Below are 26,094 nucleotides of genomic sequence, written 5' to 3' on the forward strand. Positions count from 1 at the left end.
TGCCCCTCCCCTGCTCATGTTTTGTCTCTCCCTTTCTCTCTCTCTCTCTCTTTCTTTGTTTCTTTATTTATTATTCTTTCTTTCTCTCCCCCCCCCCAAAGTAAGTACACATTAAAAATAAATAAATAAATAATTAAACTACTTGAAAAGTATGGAATAGAATTACCTGAAGGCTGGTATAAGGAATTTTTGGTATTGTGTGATAACCTAGGGCAAAGATGAATTGCTTAATCAAATAAGCTTGGGAGGCATTACATACTGAATGCTATTAAAGATTTACAGGGTACATCAGCCATTAAAAATTTGCTAAAACTCTATAGTGAAGAAACTTGTTGAACTTTAATACAGCATTTTTGAAACAATTGGTCTCCAGCCCTTTAAATAATCACCGGTTCTGCAGACCCTATGTCAGTATATCCAGTAAGGAAACCAGTAGCCACAGGTTATTATGGTTTTTAACTTATTAAGAATTAAGTAAAATAGGGGCGCCTATTTGGAATGTTGGACTCTTGATTTTGGCTCAGGTAATGATTCCATGGTCGTGGGATTGAGCCCCATGTTGGGCCCTCTCCCTCTCTCCCCCTTTCCCCCTCCTCCCCCTCCCTCCTCCTCCCCCCCCCCTCCTCCTCCTCCCTCCTTCTCCCCCCGTCCTCCCCCTCTCCCCTTCTCTCCCTCTCCCCTTCTCTCCCCCTCCCCTTCCTCCCCCCTCCCCCCCTCCCCTGCTCCTCTATCCTGCTTGTGCTTTCTCTCTCTCAAAAAGAAAAAAAGAAGTAAAATAAAATGTTACACTAATCGTATTTCAAGTGCTGAGTGGTTATGTGTGAGTAGTGTGTACTATATTGGATAGTGTAGATAAAAACATTTCTTTCAGGGTGCCTGGGTGGCTTAGCCAGCCTAGCTTCCGACTCTTGGTTTCCGCAGAGGTCATGATCTCACAGTTTGTGAATTCAAGCCCTGCGTTGGGCTCTGTGCTGACAGTGTGGAGCCTGCTTAGGATTTCTCTGCCCGTCCGCAGCTTGCTTTCTCTCAAAAAATAAATAAGCATAAAAAAAATTAAAACCACGTTTGTCTCATTGCAGATACTGTACTAATGCTCTGAGATCATACAGTATGACCTACAGTCATAGGTTGTTTTTATTTGCTTTTAGTACCCCACTTCTCAATTATTATGGAACATTTACAAAGAATGTTATGGGTTGAATCATGTTCCCCTAAAACGATGTGTTGAAATCCTATCCCTCAGTACCAGAATGTGACTTTATTTGGAAATCGGTCTTTTTAAATTTTTTAAATTAAAAAAAATTTTTTTAAGTTAGTTTATTTTGAGAGAGAAAGACAGCAGGGGAGGGCAGAGAGAGAGGGAGAGAGAAAATCCCAAGCAGGTTCTGTGCTGTCAGCACAGAGCCTGACGCAGGGCTCAATCTCACGAACTGAGATCCTGACCTGAGCAGAAAGCAAGAGTCGGACACTTAACCCAGAAATCAGGTCTTTATAGAGTGATCGTGTTAAAATGAGATTGTTAGGGTAGGCCCTAATCTGATATGACACCGTCCTTATAAAAGGGGGATATTTGAACACAAAATAGACCTGCACACAGGGAAGGCTGTGTGAAGACACACAGGGAGAAGATTGGCCACGTGACTGGAGTGATGGACCTACAAGCCAAGGGTTGTCGCAAACACAGGGGTAGGAGAGGTGAGAAAGGACTTTCCTCTCTAGCTGTCAAAGCCCTGCTGACACCTTGATTCAAGTTTCTGTTGTTTTAAGCCACCCGGTTTTTGGTATTTGCAACAGCAACGCTAGGAAGCTAACACAGAACTTCCTAAATAGTTACATAATCTCTAATGAACTAATTTTGAAAACAGTGTCCTATAAAATTTAAAAGATAAGTCTGGAGTCTTTTACAGATATGTATTCGCCAGTACAGCTGTGATAATTAATCTTTAAAAATAACCAAAAGTTCTGGAAAGCCTGTGAACATCATAGATTTGCAATTCTGTCAAGAACATAAATGTACCATACTTCTCTTAGTTTAATAGCAACAGTGCTGGTTGTATTTGCCAAGTTTTAAATTTACACTGTGCATTGAATTGGACTTTGTATGGACAGAGACGCCCTCCCCTCAACGTTTCTCATTTTGGAATTAATTTTCTTTTTAATCAGAAAAAATTCATAAATTATTTTTCTAAGCTCAGCGGTTTTTATTAACAGGAAGATAAATAAGTTGTGGTATATTCAGTACAAAAGTGAATGAATTACAGAGGAGCAGGGATATAATCACAAAATTGAAGATAGTGATTAGATCTTGGAGAGTTACAGGTGCATGTTATTAGGCAAGGGAACTCAGGGCCTTCAAATTATGGATAGTGAATCATTTAGCTGGATGATGGGTTTGTCAGTGTTCATTTTATCCTTTATACATTATATATGCTTTATATTTGGTATTAAAATCAGTTTGAAATCAGCAGTCTGTGGAAAGAACTATTTGAAGTAGTGGATTACTGAGAATTTATACATTTAGTTATTCTTCACGGATACTCAAGGAATATAAAACAGACTATTAGTTGTTATAACACAATTATTAAGAATCTGTTTTAATAGCATGAAATTTTACACAAAAAGATTCATGCATAATCTTGGGACCCCTGGGTGCCTGGGTGGCTTAGTCTGTTAAGTGTCTGACTCTTGATCTCAGCCCAGGTCTTGTTCTCTGGGTGGTGAGTTCAAGTCCTGTGCTGGGCGTGAAGCCTACTTAAAAAAAAAACCACACACACACAAAACCTCTGGACCCTGTTTTCTGTATTGTCATGGGTTATAAGGAAGTACCTAGTAGACTTCTTTATGAATACATGTATTTAGAAACAAGCAGTGCCATTAGGACTAAAATTGCTGCCTAGATTTTCTTTTTTTTAATAAAGCAAATAGTTAGGAGACCTTTAAACCTGTTGGTTTCTGCTGTTTACAGAGTTAAAGTAGTACTTACTAACACACTCTGTGCAAAATGTCAGTCACCAGAGGAGAGGGGAGACTTAAGACCAATTTGTTATCTGCTTCATACAAAAACTTAGTTTGGGGCGCCTGGGTGGCTCAGTCGGTGAAGAATTGACTTTGACTCATGATCTCATGGTTTGTGGGTTTGAGCCCCGTGTCAGGCTCTGTGCTGGCAGCTCAGAGCCTGGAGCCTGCTTCAGGTTCTATGTCTCCTCTCTCTGCCCCTCCCCGACTCGCACTCTCTCAGAAATAAACAAGCATTAAAAACAATTAAAAAAACAAAAAAAAAGTAGTTTGATAAGCCATTTTAATATAGGTGCAAGCAGAGTAAAAACCTCAGGTTTAGTATGTGATCTGACTCCCAAATTAGAGAAGTACTCATTTTTAGATATTTGAACAGCTTATAAAATCTATATTGAAATACTAAGAAATAAAAAATTAGTAAATGCTAAAACATACTATGATTTTGAGTTAGTGATTAAATATTATCTCTGTTCAACTCTGACTTTTACATTTATTAAATCCGTTGGCAGTTATTGCTGATTATAACAATCAAAACCTTCTTTAAAATCTCATTTTCTGATTGAGTTGGTTAATGTCTCCTTTGTCGCCAGCATTAAAAAAAAATCTTTCACATAAACAGGTCAAAGATACCAAAATCATTCAAAATAAATACAGGGAAACTGTTCATTCTAACTTGTATCTTTTTTTTTTTTTTAACGTTTATTTATTTTTGAGACAGAGAGAGACAGAACATGAATGGGAGAGGGCAGAGAGAGAGCGAGACACAGAATCTGAAACAGGCTCCAGGCTCTGAGGTGTCAGCACAGAGCCTGATGTGGGGCTCAACTCACAGACCGCGAGATCGTGACCTGAGCCGAAGTTGGACGCTCAACCGACTGAGCCACACAGGCGCCCCTCTAACTTGTATCTTAATGTGTATGTATTTTAGATGCTAAACAAACTACAACCAGTTCTTCTTTTTTTCTTTTCTGCATAGTTTAGGCTTCTTTTCTAGGCTTTTGCAATCGATTGTAAATAGGTATCCCTAATTATGTTTTTTTTCCCCTTAATCTGTTTTTAAAAAGACCATCCAAGATAACTTGTTTCCAACTTTTTAAAAAACTCTTTGAGAGATAATTGACGTGATATAAATTGCACGTTTACAGTGTAAATTTGATCAGACTTGACCTGTATATGTTACCATAGGCAAACATTCTCCAGAGTCATGATAATGAACATACCCTTCACCCTCAGCTGTTTCCTCTTACCTCTTTGTAATAGCTTCCCACTGCCCTTCATCTCCAGGCATTTGCTCATCTGCTTGCTTTCTCTTGCTATAGATTGGGTCACCTTTTCTAAAGTTTGATATAAATGGAATCGTACAGTAAGTACATACTTGTTTTTGATGTTCTTGTGTGGCTTTCATTTAGCATAATTATAAGGAAGAATTTAACATTGGTACAGTATTAACTAAAATACAGATGTCATTGAAATTTTCCTTAATTTTTCTGCTGGTGTTCTCTTTCTGTTCTAGACTTCTGTATGTCACGTTGCACGTGATTGTTATTCTCAGTCTCTTCATTCTGTAATATTTCCTAAGTTTTTTCTTGTCCTTTATGACCTCTTGATCTTTTTGAAGAGTATTGATCAGTTATTTAATAGTTGGTGTCTGCCAGATTTCTCCACTGTAAAAAGTTACTGTCTTTTGTAGTTAAAAAGCAACTTGGGGGACATCTGTGCATATCCTGTTTTTTCCTGATACTTGCTTACTGATTTTAGCATCCATCACTGGATCTTGCCTGCAACTGTTATTATGTGGTGTTTACCTAAGGGTATTTCTCAGTGTCCTTTTAACTTGTACATTTAATAATTGGAATTCTAATGTAGGGAAGAGCAATCCCTTTGCTTTCATTTAGTTATTTATCTCTATATGGTTTCATAGATACTTGTGTGTTAAAATCCGGTACTGTAATTACTTTGTTTGAATTTTTTGCCGCCTTTAAAAAGTTCGTGGTTTACTTAATTTTAGAACTTATTTGTATGTCCCGGGAACAAGTCATTGATACAGAAATGTGATTTGCAAATTTTTTTCTAGTCTGTGGTAATTTTTTAAATTATTTTTTTAGCAATATCTTTTGAAGAGAAACATTTTTTGTAAGGACCAATTTATCAATTTTATTATTTTTATGTTGTGAATCATAATTTTTATATTTTATCTAAGTAGTTACTTACTTCAAGGCCGCAGAAGATTTTCTCCTGTATTCCTCAACTTTTATGGATCAAGTTTTATGTAAGTTTCTAATGCCTCATGAGTTAATCTTTATATGGCACCAAGTATGGATTGGCATCCTTTTCTTCATGTGGCTGTTTCAGCACCATTTGTTGAACTGATCCTCCCCTCAGTGAATTGACTTTGCATCTTCTATTTCCGTTCTCTGTTTCTGGACTCTGTTTCAATGATTCTCTTTTGCTGATCTGTTTGTTTTGATGCTAATACCACAGTCTTGATTACTGTGACTTTATAATAGGTCTTCAATTCAGGTAGCATAAGTTCTCTGTGTCCTTTTTAAAAGTTGATTTGCTATTCTAATTTCTTTTTCAGACTCAGGCATCACTTCTAGATTGTTAAATTTCTAGTGGTTTCCCCATACATTTCTTCTCTTCATCCGCTGTAAATACTATCCAAGGTACTTTTGGTTTTGATTTTGAAACAGTTTAAAAACTTTATTGATAAGGGTTCAGATTCCACACTACGACTTATTTTTAAGAAACTACCCATTGTAGGGGTGCCTGGGTGGCTCAGGCATTTAAGTGTCTGACTCTTGATTTTGGCTCAGGTCATGATCTTGCAGTTTGATTGAGTCCCACATTGGGCTCTACACTGACAGCGTGGAGCCTGCTTGGGATCCTCTCTTTTCCTCTCTCCGCCTCTCTCCTGCTCGTGCTCACTCATGTGTGTACGTGTGCTCTTTCTCTAAATAAATAAACACACTTAAAATATTTTTTTAAATGTATAAAAAATAATAATAAAAGAAACTACCCCTTGTCAAGTTTTGGTGTAATATCAAAGAATATTTACAATTATTTAAAAAGTGCAACTATAAATGTGTAAGATTGCATTTTTTTGCATACTCGAATTAAAACAACATGTCACGACAGACAGAAGTAGCTGGGAGAATGAATCCAGCTGGATGTAGTCTATTATACTAGACTTTAAAGAGCTTGGTAAAATAGTACCAGTGTTTATCTTTTTGATTTAGAAATAAAATTATTCAAAAATATGATTGTTAATATGCAAATTTTATCTTACTGTGATGCAAGCACTTGAGATCTTCCCTTTATAAATTTTAAGTGTATAATGCAGTGTTGTTAGCTATGGGTACAGTGTTGTACAGCAGATCTCTATAACTTAGCTTGCTTAACTGAAACTTTATGTCCTTGATTGGCAACTCCCCATTTTCCTCTCCTCAGCTTCCTGCAGCCACCATTTCTCTTTGGCACTATGAATTTAACTATTTTAGATACCCCATATAACTGGAATCTTGTATTCTTTGTCCTTCTGTGACTATCTTTTTCCACTTAGTAAATGTCCTCAAGAGTCATACATGTTGTTGCATATTGTAGAATTCCCTTCTTTTTAAAAAAAAGCTGAATAATATTTGTTACATGGATATGCCACGTTTTCTTTATTCATTCATCAGACAATGACATTTGGGTTGTTTCCATATCTTAGTTCTTTTGATAAATACTGAGGAGCAGGATTGCTGGATCAGATGATAGTTGTATTTTTAATTTTTTGAGGAACCTCTGTTTGCCGTATTGGCTGCACTATGTTACATTTCCCTCATCAGTGTGCCAGGGGTTCCATTTTCCCCACATCCTTGCCAACACTTGGTGTTTTGCTTTTGTTTTGATAATGGCCTTTCTGATAGGTGTGAAGATATATCTTACACAATGGTTTTGATTTCCATTTCCCTGATGGTGATTAGTGACATTGAACATCTTTTTATACCTGTCAGTCATTTGTATGTCTTCCTTGGATAAACGTCTATTATTCAAGTCTTTAAATCAGGTATTGCTTTTTTTTGCTATTGAGTTATAGGAGTTCCTTCCATATTTTGGAAATTAACCCATTGTCAGATATATGGTTTGCAGATACTTTCTCCCCATTCTGTAGGTTGCCTTTCTACTTTGTTGATGCTTCCTTTGTAGAAGATTTTTAGTTTGATGTAGCCCCACTTGGCTATTTTGCCTTTTTGTTGCATATTCTTTTATTTCTATATCCATGAAATCATTGCCAAGGCCAGTGTCATTAAGCTTTTCTCTGATTCTAGGAGTTTTATAGTTTCAGGAGGGAACTTTAAGTCTTTAATCTATTTTGAATTGATTTTTGTGTATGGTATTAGATAAAGGTCCAATTTTGTGCATGTGGCTCTTTAGTTTTTCCAGCACCAGTTGTTAATGAGACTGTACTTTTTCCATTGTGTATACTTAGAGCCCCCCCACGCTCCCCCACTTTTTTTTTTTTTAAAGGGGCATCTGGGTAGCTTAGTGGTTAAATGTCCAACTTCGGCTCAGGTCATGATCTCGCAGTTTGTGGGTTTGAGCCCCGAGTAGGGCTCTATGCTGACAGCTCTGGTGGAGCCTGGAGCCTGCTTCGGATTCTTTGTGTCTCCATCTCTCTCTATGCTTCTCCCCCACTCTTGCACTGTCAGCACAGAGCCTGATTCTGGGCTCCATCTCACAAACCCTGAGATCATGACCTGAGTCAAAATCAAGAGTCAGATGCTTAATGGACTGAGCCACCCAGGGGCCCCTCTACTTAGACCCCTTGTGAAAGACCCCTTGACCTGTTCGTGGGGATTTATTTCTAGCCTGTCTACTCTGTCTCATTGGCCTATGTTTGTCTTTTTTTTAAATGTTTATTCTTGAGAGACAGGGTGTGAGCGGGGGAGGGGCAGAGAGAGAGGGAGACACAGAATCCAAAGCAGGCTCCAGGCTCTGAGCTGTCAGCACAGAGACCTACCTTTGGCTCGACTTCATGAACTGCAAGATCATGACCTTAGCCGAAGTTGGATGCCCAAATGACTGAGCCGCCCAGGCGGCCCCATTGCCCTATGTTGTCTTTATGCCAGTACCTTACTGTTTGATTAATGTAGTTTTGTAGTATATTTAGAAATCAAGAAGTGCGATGCCACTGGCTTGGTTCTTTCTCATGATTGATTTGGCTATTTGTGGTTCCATGTGAATTTTAGAGTTTTTTGTGATTCCATATGAAGTTTAGAATTTTTTTCTAGTTCAGTAAAAAGTCTCTTCTGACTTTGATAGGGATTGCATTGATTTGGAGATTGCTTTAGGTATCAGAGACATTTTAACATTTAACAATAAATAAGATTGTTTTCCTAATTTCTGTTTTCAGATGGCTCATAGAAATTGATTTTTGTATGTTGATATTGTATCCTAAAACTTGACTGAATTCTTTTATTAGCTATTACTTTATTTTTTTTTAAGTTTATTTAAGTTTTTTGAGAGAGGGAGAGGGAGAGGGAACACGTGTATGCACACACACATAAGCAGGGGGTGAGTGCTGATCCCAACATGGGGCTCAGTCCTATAAAGCCTGAGATCATGACCCCAGCTGAAACCAAGAGTAGGATGCTTAACTGACTGAGCCACCCAGGCGTCCTGCTATTAGTTTCTTTTTAAGGGAATCTTTAGTGTTTTCTATATATAAGATGATGTTGTTTGCAAAGAGAGTTTTACTTCTTCCCTTCTGATGTGGATGTTTTTTATTTATCTTGCCTAATTCCTCTGGCTACGACTTCTAGTACTGTGTTGAATAGAGGTGGTAAGAGTAGGCGTCCTGGACGTGTTCCTGATCTCAGAGGAGAATCTTCCAATTTTTCACTGTTCAGTATGATTTAGTTATAGATCTTACATGGCCTTATTAATGTTTGAGGTACTTTGCATTTTTATTTGTAGTTTACAAGTTTTTCTTCTGAAAGAGTGTTGGATTTTGTCACATACTTATTCACTTACTGAGATGATGTTTTGGCTTTTTTATCCTTTATTCTTACAATGCAGTGTATAACATTAATTGATTTTTATATGTTGACCCATCCTTGCATCCCAAGAATAAGTCAAACTTGCTTGTGCTGTATAATTTTTTTTTTTACTATGGTGTTGAATTCACTTTTCAAGTATTTCACTGAGTATTTTTGCATCTGTATTCAGAGATAGTGACAGGATTTTTTTTTTTTTTTTCCAGTAGTGCCTTCATCTGGTATTTTGTATCAGTTTGAAAGTGTTCTTGTTGATTCAGTAGTTTGAGAAGAATTGGATTTAATTTTTCGTTAAATGTTTGGCAGAATTTGACAGTGAAGCCATCAGGTCCTGGACTTTTCTTTGTTGGGAGGTTGCATACTAGTTGCAGGTCTGTTCAGCTTTTCTGGTTCTTCATGATTCAGTCTTGAGAGGTTGTATATTTCTAGGAATTTTCCCACTTTGTCTATGTTGTCCACAGCTGGCATACAGTTGTTTGTAGTTATCTTTTTGATCTTTTGTACATTTGTGTTATCACTTGTAATGTCTCCTTTTTTATTTCTTTGAGTTGATTTCGAGCTTTTTTTTTTTTTTTACCTTAGTCTAGCTGAAGATTTGTCAGTTTTATCTTCAGAAAACTTACTTTTTCCTCTTTTTACTGTTCTCTATTTCACTTATTTCTGCTCTAATCTTTATTATTTTCTTTCTTCTGTAGATTTTGGACGTAGTTTGTTCTTCTAGATCCTTGAGGTATTTAATATTAGGTTGATTTTAGATCTTCTGTTTTAAGGTAGACATTTATCGCTTATAAACTTCTTAGTACTGCTTTTGCTGTATCCCATAAGTTTTGTTATGTTGTGCTTTAGGTTTTGTTTCTATATATATACTTTTTAAATTTTTTAATGTTTGTTTATTTTTGAGAGAGAAACAGAGCATGAGCAGGGGAGGGGCAGAGAGAAAGGGAGACAGAATCTGAAGCAGGCTCCAGGCTCTGAGCTGTCAACACAGAGCCGGACATGTGGCTCGAATGCACAAACCATGAGATCATGACCTGAACTGAAGTTGGACGCATATCCAACTAAGCCACCCAGGTGGTGCCCCTCAAAATGTTTTCTAATTTCCTTTTTGATTTCTTCTTTGACCCATTTGTTGTTTAAGATTGTGTTTATCCCCCCCCCCCCCCCTTTTTTTTTTGCTATTTAGTTTCATTCCATTGTGGTCAGAGAAGATAGTTGGTATGATTTCAAGACCTAACGTGATCTGTTCTGGTGAATGTTCTGTGTACACTTAAGAAGAATGTGTATTCTTCTATTTGCAGAAAGTTCTGTATGTATGTGTTAGCTTCATTTGATCTGTAGTGTTGTTCAAGTCTTCAGTTTCTTCATAGATTTTGTCTCAGTGTTCTATTACTGAAAGTGAGATATTGAAGTACCCTACTATTTTATTGCTGTTTACTTCCTTATTCACTTTTGCAAATATTTGCTTTATTTAGATGCTCTGGTGTTACACCTAATATACTACTGTGTGTGTGTGTCTGTGTGTATGTGTTTATTTATTAGGTATTTCTGGTGAATTTATTCTTTTATCATTGTACAGTGTCTTTTTCCCCTTTTGACACTTTGACTTAAAGTCAGTTTTGTCTGATGTAAGCTATAGTCTCCTGTGCTCTTTTTAAGGTTACCATTTGCATGGAGTATCTTTTTCTATCCTGTCACTTTCAGCTTATGTATGTGCTTAAATCTAAAGTGATTTCTGGTAAGGAGGTCTAGTGGTGTTAAACTACCTCAGCTTTTGTTTGTTTAGGAAAAATATCTTCATTTTTTTTTTTAATGTTTATTTTGAGAGAGAGAGTGTGCACATGGGTGGGGAGGGGCGGGGGTGGGGGAGAGAGAGAAACAGAAAGAATATCCCAAGAAGACTCCATGCTGTCAGCACAAAACCTGATGTGCGTCTCAATCCCATGAACTGTGAGATCATGACCCAAGCCGAAACCAAGAGTTGGACAGTTAACCATTTGAGCCACCCAGGCTCCTGTGTCCTTCATTTTTGAAGGACACTGTTGCTGGATATAGTATTCTTACTTGGCAGCTTTTTTCTTTCAGCTTTTTGAGTATATCATCCCACATTCTTCTGGCCTGCAAGATTTCTGCTGAGAAACCCACTGATAGTCTAATGGGGGTTCTTATACACGACAGGTTACCTTTTTCTTGTGTTCCCAAAATTCTCACTGCTTTTACTTTTGACAGTTTGATTGTAATTTTTCTCCTTGTGTATTTCTCTGAGCTCCTCTTTGGGTTTCTTTGGGCTTCTTGGATCTGTGTGTCCATTTCCTTCCTCAGATTTGGGAATTTTTCAGACATTGTTTTCTTGAATAAACTTTCAGGTAATTTTTCTTTCTTTCTCCTGCTGTGCATAGATTGGTCTGTTTTTAGTGTCCCATAAGTTCCTGAAGCTTTCTGCATTCTTTTTCATTTTTTTTCTTATTGGTCTTGTGATTGAATGATTTCCAGTGACCTTTATTAGAATTTGCTAATACTTTCTTCTGCTTGACTTAGTTTTATGTTGAGCCTCTCTCATGAATTTTTATTTCAGTTATTTTCTTCAGCTTCATACTTCTGTTTGATACTTTTGTATATTTTCTGTCGCTAGTTGCAATCCTCAGTTGGCTCATTTGTTGTTGTTCCAGTCTCAGTGAGCATCCTTATGATGGTTATTTTGAATTATTTTTCTGGTAAATCATAGAGCTGTGTTTCATTAGGGTCTCTGTCTGGAGATTTATCTTCTTTCCTTTGTTTGGAACACATTAACTTGTTTCTTCATCTTCCTTGACTCTGTGTTGGTGTGTGTGCATTAGACAAAACAGTCACCTCTCCCAGTCTTCGTGGAATGGTCTCCTATGTTCAAAGACTGCCGTCCCCCAAGTCCACCCTGGCCAGAGATTCTGGTGGCCTCTCAAACCTTCATGCTGGTCCAACATGCTTCTTTTGTTTTCTGTGCTTCCCAAGTGTCTAGGGTATGCTGAATCCCCTCAGTGCACTGTAACAAATGGACTGAAGCCATTCCCCAGTCATCCTTCAGAAAAGTTGAATTGCCGTAAGCTCCATCCAACTGTTTCTGTCCATAGGGAGAAGGTGGAAGTTGTTTTTTTGGTTGTTGTTGTTTGTTTCTTTCGTTTTGTTTTTTCATCCACTTGCTCTTTGCTCAGTCAGGGGAAGGGCTGTGGCAACTCCCGGACCAAACTCTGTCTCTGTTCTCCTGACCTCCCTGGTGGCTAGATTATGCCAGGTTTCATCACGGCCTCAAGACAGACCCTCTTCCCTCCCTTTGGACAGCCCCCAGAAAAGTTGGGGCACTGGGCTTGAGGACTCTTTCCCTTCCCAAGAAGAAGCTGGAGGTGGAGGGTTTATCCTGTGTTGGGGGTAGGTGTTCTGGTGGGTGTAGGGGTTTGGGCATCCCAAATCTCCCTACCAGTTTTGATGAGTCTGATTCTGTATTTATCTAGCCTTCAGGTGCCTTTCAGTTACTTTCTAGATTTCTTGCCATAGGGAATTTTTGTTTGAATTTTTTGCTGAATTTATGTGTTTGTGGGGTGAAGGAGAGTCCAGGGTTTCCTACTCTCTCATCTTGCTGATGTTACTTCTCCCAAGGTACTGATTTTTAACTTTTAATTGATACTTGAAGTACAAACAACTGATGTCTAACAGTTTTAATGTATTTGGAATATTGCTAGCTTCTTGGAAACATTTGTATTTTGCTTTTAGGGATGAAAAAAAAGTTTTAAGGGAATGGTGTATGTAACACTATGTTCCAAAGGCTAAAGTAAAAGAAGCTAGCTATAAAAACTGTATTCTAGTTGGTAAATTTATTTACTGTAGGAAAATATTTAGCAGTTCCAAACTACTCTAGTATACAGTAAAATTTAACAAAGAACTAAATTAATTGAATGAGATGATGACTAGAAAAAAGTTAAAAGTAAGGGAGAAGGCTAGAACTAACCACATTGTGCTTCATTGCACTCCTGTGTTCCTGTCTACACATATATACATATGTGTATACAGAAAATATAGACATAACATGTTTATTCATATATAGGTTAGTATAGGTATGTATGTTACCTACTGTGTTTGCTGTGAGGATGTAGAAGCAATGATACCCCACTGACAACAAGCATCTTGTTTCCAGATCTTGTTTTTTAAATATTATTCTCTAATAAAAATGGAACAGGTGTCCCTGGAAAAATGGCTGCTTCTAGGACAACAGCAGGAAAAGTATAAGATGATCCTTTTTTTTTTTTTTTAATTTTTTTTTCAACGTTTTTTATTTTTGGGACAGAGAGAGACAGAGCATGAACAGGGGAGGGGCAGAAAGAGAGGGAGACACAGAATCGGAAACAGGCTCCAGGCTCCGAGCCATCAGGCCAGAGCCTGACGCGGGGCTCAAACTCACGGACCGCAAGATCGTGACCTGGCTGAAGTCGGACGCTTAACCGACTGCGCCACCCAGGCGCCCCTAAGATGATCCTTTGAGGCTTCTTATAGTACTGGAAAGTGATATCCTGTTATTCTAGCACCATTTGATGAAAAGACCATGTGTTCTCCTTTGTATTTCCTTTGCCCCTTCGTTGAATGTCACTTGACTGTATTTATGTGAATGTATATCTGGTGCTTTCTATTCTGTTCTATTGAAAAGAATATTTTCTATTCTTTGTTTAGTACCACATTATCTTATTATTGTATCTTTATAGTAAGTCTTGGGGTAGCATCAAGTCCTTCAGCTTAGTTCTTCTCCTTCAGTACTGAGTTGACCATTCTGGTCTTTTGCTTGTCCATGTAAACTTTAGAGTCAGCCTGTTGATGTCTCTAAACTAATTTGCTGTGATTTTGATTTTGATTGTATTGAATCTGTAGTTCAAGTTGTGAAGGACTAACATCTTGACAATATTGGATCTTCCCAACCATGAACTTGGAATATCCCTCCATTTATTTAGTTCTTTTAAAAATCTGTTCATCAGAATTTTGTAGTTTTCCTCATATAGGTTGTATACATATTCTATTAGATTTGTGCCTAAATAAATTTTTTTGGTTGCTAATACAAATGCTATTTTGTTTCTAATTTTGAATTCCACTTGTTCATTGCTGTTGTATGAAAAAGCAATTGATGTGTATATGACCATTGTATTCTGTAACCGTATTAATAATTATTATTTCTGTGTTATTTGTTGTTGGTTCTTTTGGATTTCTATATAGGCAGTCATGTCATATATAAAGAAAGTTGTACTCCCCCCCCCCCCCAACCTGTGTATCTTTTATTTCCTTTTATTGTCTTACTACATTAGTAAGGACTTCCATTGTGACTTTGAGAAAGAGTGTGAGAGGGAGGTGCCTTTACTTTGTTCTGGATTTTAGTAGGAAAGCTTGTAGTTTCTTACCAGTGAGTATGACATTAGTTATAGGTTCTTTGTAAGTATTCTTTGTCAGATTGAAGAAGTTCCCTTAGTCTTAGTTTACTGAGAGTTTTTATCACGAGCGGGTCCTGGATTTTCTCAAGTTCTCTTCCTGAATTTATTGGTGCATTCATGTGTTTTTTCTTCTTTAGCCTGTAGATAGGCAATAGATTACATTAAAAAAATAGATTACATTAATTGGTTTTTGCATTTGTTTTGAAAAATATTTAATGTTTATTTCTGAGGCACATGCACACGCGCGCGCGCACACACACACACACAGAATCTGTAGCAGGCTCCAGGCTCTGAGCTGTCAGCACAGAGCCTGACATGGGGCTCGAACTCACAGACTGCAAGATCATGACCTGAGCCAAAGTTGGACACAACTGACTGAGCCACCCAGGCGCCCAGTTTTTGCATTTTTTAAAATGTCTATTTATTTTGAGGGAGGGAGGGAAAGAGAGCACTCATGAACAGGGGAGAGGCAGAGAGAGAGGGAGAGAGAGAATCCCAAGCAGGCTCTGTGATGTCAGCATGGAGCCCAACAAGGGGCTTAATCTCATGACTGTGAGATAAAGAAAGATCTGAGCTGAAATCCAGAGGTGGGTGCCTAACCGACTGAGCCACCCAGTTGCCCTGATTTTTACATATTGATCCAGTCTCACATACCCGGAATAAATCTCACTTGGTTATAGTATATAATTCTCTTATTTAAAAAAATTTTTTTTCAATATTTATTTATGTTTGAGAGAGACAGAGCGTGAGTGGGGGAGGGGCAGAGAGAGAGAGGGAGACACAGAATCTGAAACAGGCTCCAGGCTCTGAGCTGTCAGCACAGAGTCCGACATGGGCCTCCAACTCAGGAACCATGAGATCATGACCTGAGCCAAAGTCAAATGCTTAACCGGCTGAGCCACCCAGGTGCACCATTGTGTATAATTCTTTTTAAACACTGTTAGATTAGATTTGCGAATGTTTTACTGATAATTTTTCAGCTGTGTTCATGAGAGATCTTGGTCTGCTGTTTTGCATTATTGTAATATTTTTGTTTGGTTTAGTTATTCGGCCAATTCTGACCTTACAGAGTTAGGAAGTATTCTCTGTGCTTCTGTCTTCTGGAATAGATTGTAGAGAATTTGTGTAATTTCCTAAATGTTTGATAGAATTAACCAGTGAACCCATCTGGGCCTGTTTCTTTTTGTTTTTGAAGGTGATTAGTAATCAACTCAATAACTTAAATGTGTGTAGTCCTTTTCAGATTGTCTTTCTTTTGGTTCTTTTTAGTTGATTTATTTGGGCTAATTAGGGCTGATGACTTAATATTGTTATCTTTTATACACATTTAGAGTTACTAAAGTATTTTCAGAGTGCTCCATGATAAATTATCTTAAATTTGTTTTGTATGTATTTTTATGGGATAATAATAAAATAAATCTCTTTCCTTCCAGCCTAGTGTGTTAATTGTAACCTACAAGGAACCTGAAAAATCATCTTCTCAGTTTGGATTCTACAAACAAGCTGAATGGAGGCCAGATAGTACCATGATAGCTGTGTCAGTAAGTAGAATTTTCAACTTCAATAGTGATTTTTATGAAGTCATTACATTGCATTTAAATTTGATTCTTTTAGATGACTTCCATTTCGGTCTTTCCCACCCATTAGCATTTATCTTCTGTGATAGGAATTGCTATACCGATTCTTCTATTCAGGGTACTCTTACATGTCTTTTTGTGATTCTTCTGCTTCCTCCCTTCCCTAAATTAAGCCTCCCTATTGGCCTCCCTATTGGCCTCCCTATTTCCTGAGACACACCTATGTGGAAATTAGGACAGCTTGTTACCCTAAGTAGTCTCTAAGTGTTCAGCTGAAAGTAAGGGCTGCACACCTTATTCTTTTGTCTTTAGTCTTCTTACTTTCCTGTTTTGTCCTGGAAGTTTAATCCAAAATTTTAAAACTTTCATCTCTATTCACACAATACTCCCAAATTTATGTTTTAAAGGCCTGTCCTCCATCTTTAAGGATGCCTCACAAAAATGATAACCTTTATGTTTTTATGGCAAACTAAATTTTCATATCCATTTTGATCTATTTTTGCATTTCTCCTCTGTTCGATTAGTGTGCTTTGATCTGGTTAATTTTACCCTTTCAATCTATGTTTTGTCATTGTCATCTCTTGGACTGTCATTGTGACCTAATCTGAATTAGCCATCATATATATATGGTTAATCTTTATTGAGCATCTCCTATGTAAATACTGTGATAACCATTATACGTGGATCATCTCATTTAATTTTAAATCAACAGTTTGAAGTAGATACTGTTATTCTTCGTAGTAAATGAAGTTGTATTGAAGATGTGATTTTTTTTTTTTTTTTTAGTTTTTATTTATTTATTTTGAAAGAGAGCACTTGCACGCAAGCAGGGGAAGGGCACAGAGAGAGAGGGAGAGAGTGAATCCAGCACAGAGCCCAATATAGGACTCTGTCTCATGAACCATGAGATCATGACCTGAGCCAAAATCAAGAGTTAGATGCTTAACCAACTAAGCCACTGAGTCACCACTTAGGAATTAAGTGTTATATAGATGGTGTATATCAGAAAGAAGGGATTAAATTAGGTATTTAGATTCTATTTACAGGCATAACTTCTGGTGTACTTTGCTTTATTGCGCTTTGCAGATACTGCATTTTTATAAATTAATTATTTGGCAATTTTGGTAATTATCACGATATTTCAAACTTTTTCATTATTATGTTTGTTATAGTGATTTGTGATCAGTGATCTTTTTGTTACTATTGAGGGTCGTTTTGGGGTGCCATAAACTGTGCATATGAGATGGCAGACTTAATAAATGTTGGGTGTGTGCTCACTGCTCTGGTGGCCTGTTCTTTCCCTGTCTGATCCGTCTCCTTGGGCCTCCCTATATGAGAGACACAACTATATGGAAATTAGGACCACTTGTTACCCTACAGTAGTCTCTAAGTGTTCAGCTGAAAGTAAGGGCTGCACACCTTTCACTTTCAGTTGAAAGCTAGAAACGATTCCCTTAGTGAGGGAAGCATGTTGAAAGCTGAGACTTCTTACGCTAAACAGCCAAGTTGTGGAAGCAAAGGAAAAGCTCCCGAAGGAAATTAAAAGCGCTACTCCCGTGAACACATAACGGATAAGAAAATCAAAGAGCTTTCTTGCTGATGCGGAGAACGTTTTAGTGGTCTGGACAGAAGATGAAACCGGCCGCAGCCTTCCCTTCCGAGAAGCCTAACCCAGAGAAGCCTAACCCAGAGCGAGGCCCTGACTCTTCAGTCCCGTGAAGGCTGAGAGGGGTGAGGAGCCTGCAGAGGACGAGTCTGAAGCAAGCGGAGGTGGTTTGGGGAGGTTTGAGGAAGGAGGCCGTCGTCCCGACGTGGAAGTGCGGGGAGGGGCACATCTGCTTACTGCTTGGTGCGCTGAGTGTTTTCAGCCCACGGTTGAGGCCTGCGCAGAGATGGAAACGATTCCTTTCAGAATATTGTCACTTATTCACTGTGCGTCTGATTGCACAAGAGTTCTGATGCAGTTGGACAGTGAGATTCATATTGTCTCCTGTCTCCTAACAAAACATCCATTCTGCAGATCAGAGAGTCATTCTGACTTTCAAATCTTATTGTTAAAGACAAACGTTTCTTAAGGCTCTAGCTGCCATAGATAGCGGTTCCTCTGATGGATCTGGGAAAAGTAAATTGAAAACCTTCCGGGAAGGAGTCACCGTCCTAGATGCCATGGGGAACTATTCATGATTCATGGGGAAAGCTCCAAATACCAGCATTATTAAGAATTTGGAAGAGGTCGATTCCAGTCTTTCTGGATGACGTGCAGGGGTTCGAGACTCGAGGGAAGGAAATAGATGCAGCAGGGGAACTAGGATCAGAAGTGGGGCCTGATGATGGGACAGAACTGCTGTCATGTCATAAAACGTGAGCAGGTGAGGAGTTGCTGTTCATGGATGAGCAAAGAAGGTGGTTTTCTGAGATGGAATCTACTCCTGGTGAGGATGCCATGAAGACTGTTGAAATAACCATGAAGGATCTAGAATATCTCATCAGCCAGGTTGATGGAGCAGCAGCAGCAGAGTTTGGGAGGATTGACTCCGATTTTGAAAGAAGTTCTGTGGGCAAAATGCTATCAAACAGCGCTGTATGCTGCAGAGAGAGTTTCGTGAAAGGAAGAGTCAGTTGATGCAGCAAATTCTGTTGTTTTATTTTAAGAACTTGCCACAGCCATCCTGACTTTCCGCAGCCACCACCCTGTCCAGTCAGCAGCCATCCCCAGGAAAAAGATTTCTAGCTGCTGAAAGCTCAGATGATAGTTGGCATTGTTTTTAACAGTCAAGTGTTTTTAAATCAAGGTATGTACACTGTATTTTTAAACATAATGCTATTGCAGGCCTAAATAACCACAGTGTGGAGTAAATGTAACTTTTATATGCACTGGAATACCAAAAAATTCTTCTGAGTTGGCTTTATTGTGAAATTCACTTTACTGAGGTGTTCTGGAACTGTAGCTGCACTATCTCAGAGGTATGCCTCTATTCTTCTGCATTAACTTCTGTCTCTGCTTTCTGTCCTTTTTTTAGTCTGCTATATAATGCTGACCAGGTTAATCATTGGAAAATGGTCCACATGATCAAAATATTAAATAGTTCCTTACTTCTGCAGACTACCAGCTACCTACCAAATCTACCTCCTGCCTATGTTTGTAAGGACAGTGAATTAAGAGTAGTTCAACATATTTAAATTACTTTAAAAAGTGAGAAATAACATATATACATGTTTTTTAATTATTTTTTTATAATTTGTTTTTTTTTTACTTTTTTAATAAAAATTAAAAATGAATAGATAAGGATTATTTATTTATTTATTTTTAATATGAAATTTATTGTCAAATTGGTTTCCATACAACACCCAATGCTCATCCCAACAGGTGCCCTCATCAATGCCCATCACCCACCTTCCCCACCCTACCACCCCCCATCAACCCTCAGTTTATTCTCAGTCTTTAAGAGTCTCTTATGGTTTGGCTCCCTCCCTCTTTTTTTTTTTCCCCTTTCCCCTCCCCCATGGTCGTCTTAGAATTTATTCTTAAGTTAGCTAACATACAACGTATACACGGTGCTCTTGGCTTCAGGAGTAGATTTTTGCATGATTCATCACTTACATACAATACCCAGTGCTCGTCCTAACAAGTGCCCTCCTCAGTATTTCCCCCTCTCCCCCACCCCCCATCAACCCTCAGTTTGTTCTCTATATTTAAGAGTCTCTTATGGTTTGCCTCCCTCTCTGTAACTATTTTTTTTTTCCTCTGATTCCCCCATGCTTCTCTGTTAAGTTTCTCAAATTCCACATAGGAGTGAAAACATAGGATACCTTCTTTCTCTGATTTCACTTAGCATAATACCCTGCAGTTCCATCCATGTTGTTGCAAATGGCCAGATTTCATTCTTTTCATTGCCAAGTAGTATTCCATTGTGTATATAAACCACAATTTCTTTATCCATTCATCAGTTGATGGACATTTAGGCTCTTTCCATAATTTGGCTATTGTGGATAGGGCTGCTGTAAACATCGGGGTACATGCGCCTCTATGAATCCGCATTCCTGTATCTTTTGCATAAATACCTAGTAGTGCAATTGCTGGGTCATAGGGTAATTTTATTTTTAATTTTTTGAGGAACCTCCACACTGTTTTCCAGAGTAGCTGCATCAGTTTGCATTCCTGCCAACGTGCAAGAGGGTTACCCTCAGAAATAATATTTTTGACAACTGAAAATTATATGAATTTTATTTTTTATTTTTTAAATTGAAGTTTAATTAGCATACAATGTTATATTTTCTGGTGCACAGAGTAATTCAATTCCACACATATATTCTCAGTGCTCACCAAGATATGTGTACTCTTTATCCTCTTTATCTATTTCACCCATCCTCCCTGCACACGTTCTCTGTGGCAGCCACTTCTCCCTCACTCTTTCAAAAATAAATAAATGTAAAAAAAAAAAAAAAGTCTTTTTTTGTCTTTTTTTTTATTCATTTGTTTTGCTTCTTAAATTGTCCATATTAGTGAAGTCATAGGGTATTTGTCTTTCTCTGACTTACTTTACTTAGCATAATACATTCTAATTCCATCCATATTATGTATGGCAAATGGTAAGATTTCAGTCATTTTTATGGCTAATATTCCTTTGCATTTATATATGTATATACATATGTATATGTACACAGACACACCATATTTTCTTTAGCCTTTCATCTTGGGATGGATACTTGGGTTGCTTCCATAATTTGGCTATTATAAATAATGATTCAGTAAGCATAGGGGTGCATGTATCTTTTCAAATGAGTGTTTCCGTAATCTTCGGGTAAATACACAAAAGTGGAATTACTGGATTAGATGGGAATTCTGTTTGTAATTTTTAAAGGAATGTCCACACTGTTTTCCACAGTGGCTGCGTCAGTTTGCATTCCCACCAACAGTGCATGATGGTTCCTTTTTCTCTACATCCTAACAGTTACTTCTTGTGTTTTTGTTTGTTTTGCCTATTTTTGTTTTTACTGGAGGCTCAGGTGGCACATGACAGTTCACAAAATGGCTTCAGGGTAGGGGCTTTTTGTTTTTGATGTTAGCCATTCTCACAGGTATAAAGTATCTCATTATGGTTTTGATTAGCATTTCCCTGATGATTACTCATGTTGAGCATCTTTTCATGTGTCTGTTTCATCTGTATGTCTTCTTTGGAAAATGTCTGTGTAAGTCCTCTACCCAGTTTTAATTGGATTACTTAGAGTTTTGAATTGAGTTGTATAAGTTGAGGGTTTTTTTTTCTTTTTTAAAGTTAGAGTTGTAGGAGTTCTTAATGTATTTTGCATAATAACTCCTTATCAGATCGATCATTTGTAGAAATCTTCTCCCATTCAGTAGGTTTCCTTTTTGTTTTGCTGATGGTTTGCTTCCCTTTGCCAAAAACTTTTTGTTTTGGTTTAGTCTCTATAGTTTAATTTTAACTTTTATTTCCCTTGTCAGAGGAGATAATCTGGAAAAATGGTTATTTGGCCAAAGTCAGAGAAATTACTGCCTATGTTTTTTTCCTAGACATTTTATGATCTCAGGTCTCATGTTTAGTCTTTAATCCATTTTGAGTTTGTTTTCTATGTTTTTTTTTATGTTTTAAAAGTAGTATTCTTCTCTGTGTAGCTCTCCATCATCATTTGTCTTTTTCTCCATTGTGTATTTTCACCTCCTTTTTTAATAAATTGACCATATCATTATTGGTTTATTTCTGGCCTCTTTATACTGTTCTGTTGATCTGTGTGTCTATGGGCCAGTACTGTACTATTTTGATTATTGCAGCTTCATTGTATATCTTGAAGTCTGGGATTGTGACCTCTCCATCTTTATTCCTCACTTTCAAGTTTGCTTTGGCTCTTCATGGTCCTTTGCAGTTCCATACAAATTGTAGGATTATTTTTCCTAGCTTGGTAAAAACAGCTTGTTGATATTTTGATAGGTATTGCGTTAAATCTGTAGATTGCTTTGGGCAGTATGGGCATTTTAACAGCATTGTTTCTTCCAACCCATGAGCATGGAATATCTTTCCATTTGTGTCATCTTCAATTTCTTGCATCAGTGTTTCATAGTTTTCATAATCCAGGCCTTTCACCTCCTTGGTTAAGTTTAATCTTAGGTATTGTATTCTTTTTAGTGCAATTGTAAATGGATTGTTTTCTTCTTTTTCTGCTACTATATTGTTAATGTAGAGATATGATACAAATTTCTGAATATTAATTTAGCATCATATGACTTTACTGAATTCATTTATCTGTTGTTTTGTAGTATTTTGGTAGTCTTGAGGGTTTTCTGTATATGGTATGTCATCTGCAAAAAGTCAAAGTTTTACTTTACTATTTTGGGTTTTCTTTTTCTTTCTTTCTTTTTTTTTTTTTTTTTTTTTGTCTGATTGGTATGGCTAGGTCTTTGACCACTATGTTGAATAAAAGTGGTGAGAGCGGACATTTTTGTCTAGCTCCTAATCTTAACGGAAAAGTTCCATTTTTCCCAATTGCAAGTGATGTTAACTGTGGATTTTTCATTTAAGGTCTTTATTATGTTGAGGTATGTTTGCTCTAAAATTTTTTTGTTGAGTTTTTATTATGAATGTATGTGGTACGTTGTCATATGCTTTTTCTCTGTCTTTTGAAATGATCATATGATTTTTATCTTTTTTCTTGTTAATGTGATGTAACACATTAATTGATTTGGGCATATTGAACCACCTTTGCTTCCCTGGAGTAAATCCCACTTGATGGTGGTGATTTTTTTTTTTTTTTAAATTTAAAGAAATTCCCTCTATCATTTCTTGTTGTATTCAGTTGACCAGTATTTTGTTGAAGATTTTTGCATCTATGTTTATCAGAGACAGTGGCCTGTAATTTTCTTTTTTTGTAATGTCTTTATGTAGTTTTAGTATCAGGGTAATGCTGCTGTTAAAGAATAAGTTTGGAGGCTTTCTTTCCCCTTCTGTTTTTTTGGACTAGTTTGAAAAGAATATTAACTCTTGTGTAACTGCTTGGTAGAGTTTACCTGTGAAGCTTTCTGGTCCTGGACTTTTGTTTGTTGGGAGTTTTTTTTTTTTTTATTACTGGTTCATTTTCTTTGCTAGTAATTGATATGTTCAGATTTAGTGTTGTCCTCATTTAGTTTTGAAGGGTTTTATGTTTCTAGGAATGTATCCATTTCCTTTAGGTTGTCCAAGTTGTTAGCATGTAATTTTTTTTATATTCTCTTGTATCAGTCTTTTGTATTTCTATGGTATCAGTTACTTCTTCTTCATCTGATTTTAGTTATTTGAGTTCTCTCTCTCGTTTTGATGAGTCTGGCTAAAGGTTTATCAATTTTTTTTTTTTCCTAGAGAACCAGGAAACCAGCTTCTGGTTTCATTGATCTGTCTATTGGATTTTTTTAGTCTCTCTCATTTATTTCTGCTCTAGTTTTTATTATTTCCTTCTAATGGCTTTGGGTTTTATTTGTTCTTTCCCTGTCTCCTATACATAAAGTTAGTTTGAGATTTTTGTTTCTTGAGGTAGTCTGGTATTGCTATAATCTTCCCTCTTAAAACAGCTTTTGCTGCATCCCAGAGATTTTGGACTATTTATCTTAAATTTCATTTGTTTCCATGTATGTTTTGATTTTCTGTTTGATTTCTTCATTGACCCATTCAGTGTGTAGTACGTTGGTATTTAATCTCCATGTATTTGTGTGCTTTCTAGGTTTTTTCTTGTGATTGATTTCTAGTTTTGTTCCCTTGTGGTCAGAAAGGTGCATGATATGATTTCAGCCTTTTTTAATTTACTGAAATTTGTGGCTTAATGGGTGATCTGTTCTGGGGAATGTGCCTCATGTGCATGAAAAGAATATGTAATCTGTTGTTTTTGAACGGGACATTTTGAATATATTTGTTAGGTTCCTATGGTCCAATGTGTTATTCAAAGCCATTATTTTTTTGTTGATTTTTCTGTTGGGGTGTTCTATCTGCTGATGTAAGTGGGGTGTTAGAGTCCCTTGCTATTATATTACTATCAATTTCTTCTTTTATGTCTATTCATAGTTGCTTTATGTATTTAGGTGCCTCCCACATTGGATGCATAAACAGTTACAATTGTTATATACTATTGTTGGATTCTTCCCTTTATCATTGTGTAGTGCCTTTTGTCTCCTGTTAGAGTCTTTGTTTTAATGTCTGTTTTCTCGGATATATAGTTATTGGTACCCTACCTTTCCTTTCACTTCTGTTTGCATGTAACTGTTTTTCCATCCTTCCCTTCGAATATGCATGTGTCTTTAGGTCTGAAGGGAGTTGTCTTTAGGCAGCATAGAGATGGGTCTTGTTTTTTTTTATCCATCCAATCAATCAATAGCTTCAAAAAAATTCTTTTTTGAGTGTGACTCCTAGTTCATTTATTGTATGTTTATTTATTTTTGAGAGAGAGAGAGAGAGCAAGTAGAGGAAGGGCAGAGAAAAAGGGGGACCGAGGATCCAAAGCAGGTTCCATGCTGACAGGAGAGAGAGCCTGATGCAGGACTGGAATGCGTGAACCATGAGATCATGACTGAGCCAAAGTCGGTGCTTAACTGACTGAGCCACCCTGGCGCCCCTCAACCAGTATCTTTTGATTAGAGCATTATTCCATTTACATTTAAAATCATTATCAGGGTGCCAGAGTGGCTCAGTGGGTCAAGCGTCAGACTCTTGATTCTCTTTCACGTTGTGATCTCCCAGTATGTGAGTTTGAGCCCCACATTGGGCTCTGTGCTGACAGTGCCGAACCTGCTTGGGATTCTCTTTCCCTCTTTGCCCGTCCTCTGCGCGCGCGCGCGCTCTCTCTCTCTCTCTCTCTCTCTCTCTCAATAAATAAATAGATAGATAGATAGATAGATAAATAGATGATAAATAAATAAAATATCAATAGATATGTACTTACTGCCATTTGTTACTTGTTTCATGGTTGTTTTATTGTTCTTTTCTGTTTTTCTCTTGCTCTCTTGTGGTTTGATGTCTTTCTTTAATGATATGCGTTGTTTCCTTTCTCTTTATTTTTGTGTGTGCCTGTTACAGGTTTTTGATTTGTAGTTACCATTAGATTCAGATGTAGCATCTTGTCCATAGGATAGTCTGTATTAAGTTGATAGTCACTTAAGTTTGAACCCATTCTTTTTTTTTAAGCTTATTTTTATTTTTTGCAAGAGAGAGAGCAAGCAGGTTAGGGGCAGAGAGAGAGGGAGACAGAATCCCAAGCGCTAACAGCGCAGAGCCCAGTGCGGGGCTCGAACTCTTGAACCGTGAGATCATGATCTGAGCTGAAGTTGGACGCTCAACCGACTGAGCCACCCAGGTGCCCCTCCATCTCCTTCTCTTGAAAGTAGTGGCCTTAAGAAGAAAAGACCTCGTGGTGTCCTGTAGCACAGCGTCCCCTGTTGATCAGAACCAGGCATTTCATAGGTGTTTCCTCTGTGGGGTGGCATGCTGTCATGGCTGGGCCGTGTGTGCCTTCAGTCCAGTCTCCCGCGGTGGCCCACGCTGCCCGTTGTAGGTGCCCTGGACAGTTTGGTCCCTGTGCTGTTAAAGGGCTGTTCTGGGGCTGCCGTGGGCTTGTTGGGTGGTGCCAGCAGTCAGACCAGATACCTGTCCTCAGCCCGTCTGCTGGATCTTCATTTGCACCAAACTTCGGGGTGCTCTCCCTGCCTTGCCCCTCAGAGGCTTTCCTTTGTGGGCAAGGCCTGAAGTCAAACAGATGTCTGCCCCAACGCGTCTGCTGGGGCTGTAGTCCCACTGGTGTGTGTGGTTATTTCCCCCTCTCTCTAGAGCAGGCATCACTTCAGAGTGGTGCTGGTCCCTGCTGGACCGTGTGCGGGCATGTCTGGGCAGGAGCTGTAGTGGGTTGGTTGGGCCTGGGCGAGTAGGTAGGTAGAGAGGTAGAGTGTATTCAGGCTGATGACTCCAAGTGGCAGGTTATCTGAGCTGGGGGGGGCGGGGGGAGCAGAGAAGTGGTGTCCACCAGCTCTTTTGTTCTTGGACACGTCTCCTA

General features: G+C 38.0%; 1 protein-coding gene across 7 annotated transcripts in view; it reads left to right on the plus strand.

The window, feature by feature from the left end:
* RIC1 (RIC1 partner of RAB6A GEF complex) overlaps positions 1-26,094 on the plus strand; it is a 171,283-nt gene that overhangs the window by 28,976 nt on the left and 116,213 nt on the right. For 6 of the 7 annotated variants that reach the window (XR_005782873.1, XR_005782874.1, XR_005782875.1 and 3 more), the window contains one exon: positions 15,928-16,035. The exons of the other annotated variant lie outside the window; for it this stretch is intronic. Coding sequence is in view for 2 of the 6 variants with exons in the window: in XM_040449500.1 (XP_040305434.1) it covers positions 15,928-16,035 (108 nt within the window). In the remaining 4 variants the exon portion in view is untranslated. Of the gene's footprint in view, positions 1-15,927; positions 16,036-26,094 lie in introns of those variants that run through there. 7 annotated transcript variants of the gene reach the window in all.

The sequence above is a fragment of the Herpailurus yagouaroundi genome, unplaced genomic scaffold (genome assembly GCF_014898765.1).
Source record: "Herpailurus yagouaroundi ecotype Mexico unplaced genomic scaffold, PumYag 199, whole genome shotgun sequence".
Lineage (NCBI taxonomy): Eukaryota > Metazoa > Chordata > Mammalia > Carnivora > Felidae > Herpailurus > Herpailurus yagouaroundi.